The 3,283-nt window shown below is 35.2% G+C and overlaps 1 protein-coding gene across 1 annotated transcript; it reads right to left on the reverse strand.

The window, feature by feature from the left end:
• Positions 1–897: 897 nt before the first annotated feature.
• CPR24 (cuticular protein RR-1 motif 24) lies at positions 898–2,759 on the reverse strand. The gene is made up of 3 exons (XM_028176751.2): positions 2,524–2,759; positions 2,224–2,357; positions 898–1,291 (listed from the first exon to the last, which is right to left on the reverse strand). Exons 1-3 carry the CDS (start codon positions 2,533–2,535, stop codon positions 1,090–1,092), a joined length of 348 nt encoding a protein of 115 aa, XP_028032552.1. The 5' UTR covers positions 2,536–2,759; the 3' UTR covers positions 898–1,089.
• Positions 2,760–3,283: the final 524 nt, after the last annotated feature.

A 3,283-nucleotide genomic window follows, 5' to 3' on the forward strand; every position in this document is an offset into this window, starting at 1 on the left:
CCCCTGTGGTGTATACTATGAACACACACAAGACAAAGAAAAGTTTAAGGATACCCACCCGGACGGTAATAATTACGCAAATTATATTTTTGGGGATTTGGATTTTTTTTTTTTTGGGATGTTATACATAATATATGGTAACTACGCATTTATTTTAATTTCAATTACGAAAAATTATATTATACCTGCCAGCGGGGTTCGAAAACCGGAGCAGTCACATCGCTTGATACAAATGCATCGGGCTTCTTATCCTTTGGGCCACGACGATTTCAAAGTTCTGATTGGTAAATCAAATAAGAAACTAATGATGAAATTAAGTAAGAAATTAAGGTAAGGATTTCGCTGCCACGGACGGAAGATTCATTTAATGACCGGACAGAATTACCATGGCGGATCTTTATATTCCCTGTTTCTACCGCGAAGAAACCACACGTTCCAGTCGACATTTATATAGTAGATCTTAAAATTAGAAAAAAGAAAAATTTGACAAAGATTCTTAATCGATACAATAGTATTTATATTGACAAAAGAGCATGGTACGTACGACGGTAGCTTAGCGTTATTTTTGTCATCAATGGCCAATAAATTATTGAAGTTCTCCATTACAATTTTTTTATATTTTTTTTATTGCCCTTGTAGGCGGATGAGCGTACGGCCCACCTGATTATGTGTGGTTACCGTCGCCCATGGACTTCAGCAATGACAGGGGCGGGGCAAAGCCGCTGCCTACCCTAAATCAATAACCGACAAAACAGACGACCTTACGACGAAAATTTACACATTTTATTTATAATAAATAGTACAGATGTACTTTAGGATTCCATTTATTTGAACACTATTAACGGTCTAAGATACAAAATATGATCGAATAGAAGTCGATTATATAATAGTTTGATAGTATCAATCTTGGATTGTCTAAAAAGAATAAATTTTACTACGAATCATGAATAAAATTTCGGATCTCCTCATAGAGCACTTTATTGGGCAGTGTCACATTAAGGTTTGCTTTGAGACTAGACAATACATTCTCTAGTTAGCTTATGAAATAATTTTGGTTTCCAGCAGTGATTATTGTTGTTGCCGATGTTTTTAAGCCTGAGCGGGTTGTTGTTGGGTTCCGTTTTGTTCTGTGGGCTGGTAGCCGTTTTTGTCGGCGACGAAAGAAACTGAGATCTGCTGGCCGTCTGGGGCGACGTATTTATAGCTACCCCTCACCAGGAGACCTTGCTGGTCGGTATCGTTCTTGTACTCGCCCTGTTCTTGCCTGGACGTACCGTCGCTTGTCTCGTATCTGTAAAAGTGATTGTAAATTAAATTTTAACTAATATCTATAGGTTATATCTATAGTATATCTAATTATTATTTTTATTGCTTAGATGGGTAGACGAGCTCACAGCCCACCTGGTTTTAAGTGGTTACTGGAGCCCATAGACATCAACAACGTAAATGCGCCACCCACCTTGAGATATAACTAAGGTCTCAAGTATAGTCACAACGGCTGTCCCACCCTTCAAACCGAAACGCATTACGGTACCTACCCGCGCGAACTCACATGAGATCCTACCATATATGATCCTATAATATCTATATAATAACTAATAGGCTAATTATAATTAGTGTAAATTTTATTTTTATTACGACATATTTTTATTGAAAAAGCCTTTTGTAAAAACATAAAAATTTCTATCCGTATTTTACAGAACAATAAGTGGTCGCTGTAATCATCGCGTCATTCGATACGCATATACGGAGCGTCTTAACCATTGAACCACGGACACTTTGTCTAACAACAGAGAAATAGAATAAAAATACCAGTTGATGCTGAAAGTGATGATGACTCAAACCAAAATGCTTAATACAATTTAATATAGCAACCCTTATAGCTTATTTTCAATGTACCTTTATATTATTAATTATGGAAGTACAAATGTATAAATACTATGAACAACTATTGAAAGTGGTTTTGATATATTTAAGTAGTTAGAAAATATTTTATAAAGAAAAGGAGTTTATTGCAAATATGATTGGACGAGCTCACAGCCCAACCGGTGTTAAGTGGTCACCATCGATATCAACAATTTAAATGCCATCACACATCTTGAGACGTGAGTTCTAAGGTCTCAGTATTTACAGTACAACAGCTGCTCCGCCCTTCAAGCCGCAACGCATTAACGCTTCACGACAAAAATAGGCAGGCCGGAGAATAATTCGAATATTACTTACTCAAATTTGTATCCGTCGACGTCAACTTCAGAGTCTTGTTTGACTATTTCTACGGGTGCTTTCTGTCCCTGAGGTGGGGCATTTTGCGCTTCCTGTGCGCAGACAATGGCCAGGGCGGCAAGGACGAAAAGAGTCTGCAAATGACAAGTAAAAAGTAAGATTTTTTTTTTTTAAATATTCAAATATGTTATAAAGAATTCAAATATAATATTTTTAGTAATCGAAATGTATATAACGCTGAATCCATTGCACTTTACTGACACTTGAGAGACACTTGAGAGACACGTGAGAGACACTTACGGTTTTCATCATTTCGTAATATTATGTTTTTTTTTTAATTTTTTTTTTTAAAGAACCGTAATGTTACTTGGACGAATCCTGAACGTGTGTACTCTGAAGTGCCTCCGTACAGCTATAAATATAATTCCGTTGTATTGACAATACGATGTTTCGAAGTTTCATTGGGACGCCGAGGTGTTAATCATAATAATGCAAACAATTTATTTAAGGTGATCCACGAAATTGTTACTCGGGTTTGTCAATTGTGTAAATTGTTTGTCTGACACCGACACACGCTCAATACTTAACCTACATCCTCGGTTGTATTGTTACAGAAAACCTTGACAAACAAATTTTGAACAGGAATATTGACATACAAGAAGAGATGTGTGGTGTCGTGGGGACACCGGATAGGAACGAACTTTCTTAATATAAAATTATTAATTTTAAGTTCAATTCGAGGTATAAAGAAAATAATTATTCGGGTATACATTTTGTACTATGATTTTTTTATTGATAAAAATAAATAAAAAACTACTTTACAAAGTTATCTACTTTATTTTATTCACAATGATTTATGAAAAATATATAATATTAATATACAAAGAAACAGCTACTTATATCAATAATAATTATAACCGTCACACGTAGACTATACATTAGACACTGTATAATAATAATAATAATAATAATAATAATGTTGGTTGATGTCACCATTCCTCATGACGAGAACCTCGTGAAGGCAGAAAAGGACAAATTAATAAAATATTTAGACCTGGCC

This window comes from Bombyx mandarina, chromosome 22 (genome assembly GCF_030267445.1).
Source record: "Bombyx mandarina strain Sakado chromosome 22, ASM3026744v2".
Taxonomy (NCBI): Eukaryota; Metazoa; Arthropoda; class Insecta; order Lepidoptera; family Bombycidae; genus Bombyx; species Bombyx mandarina.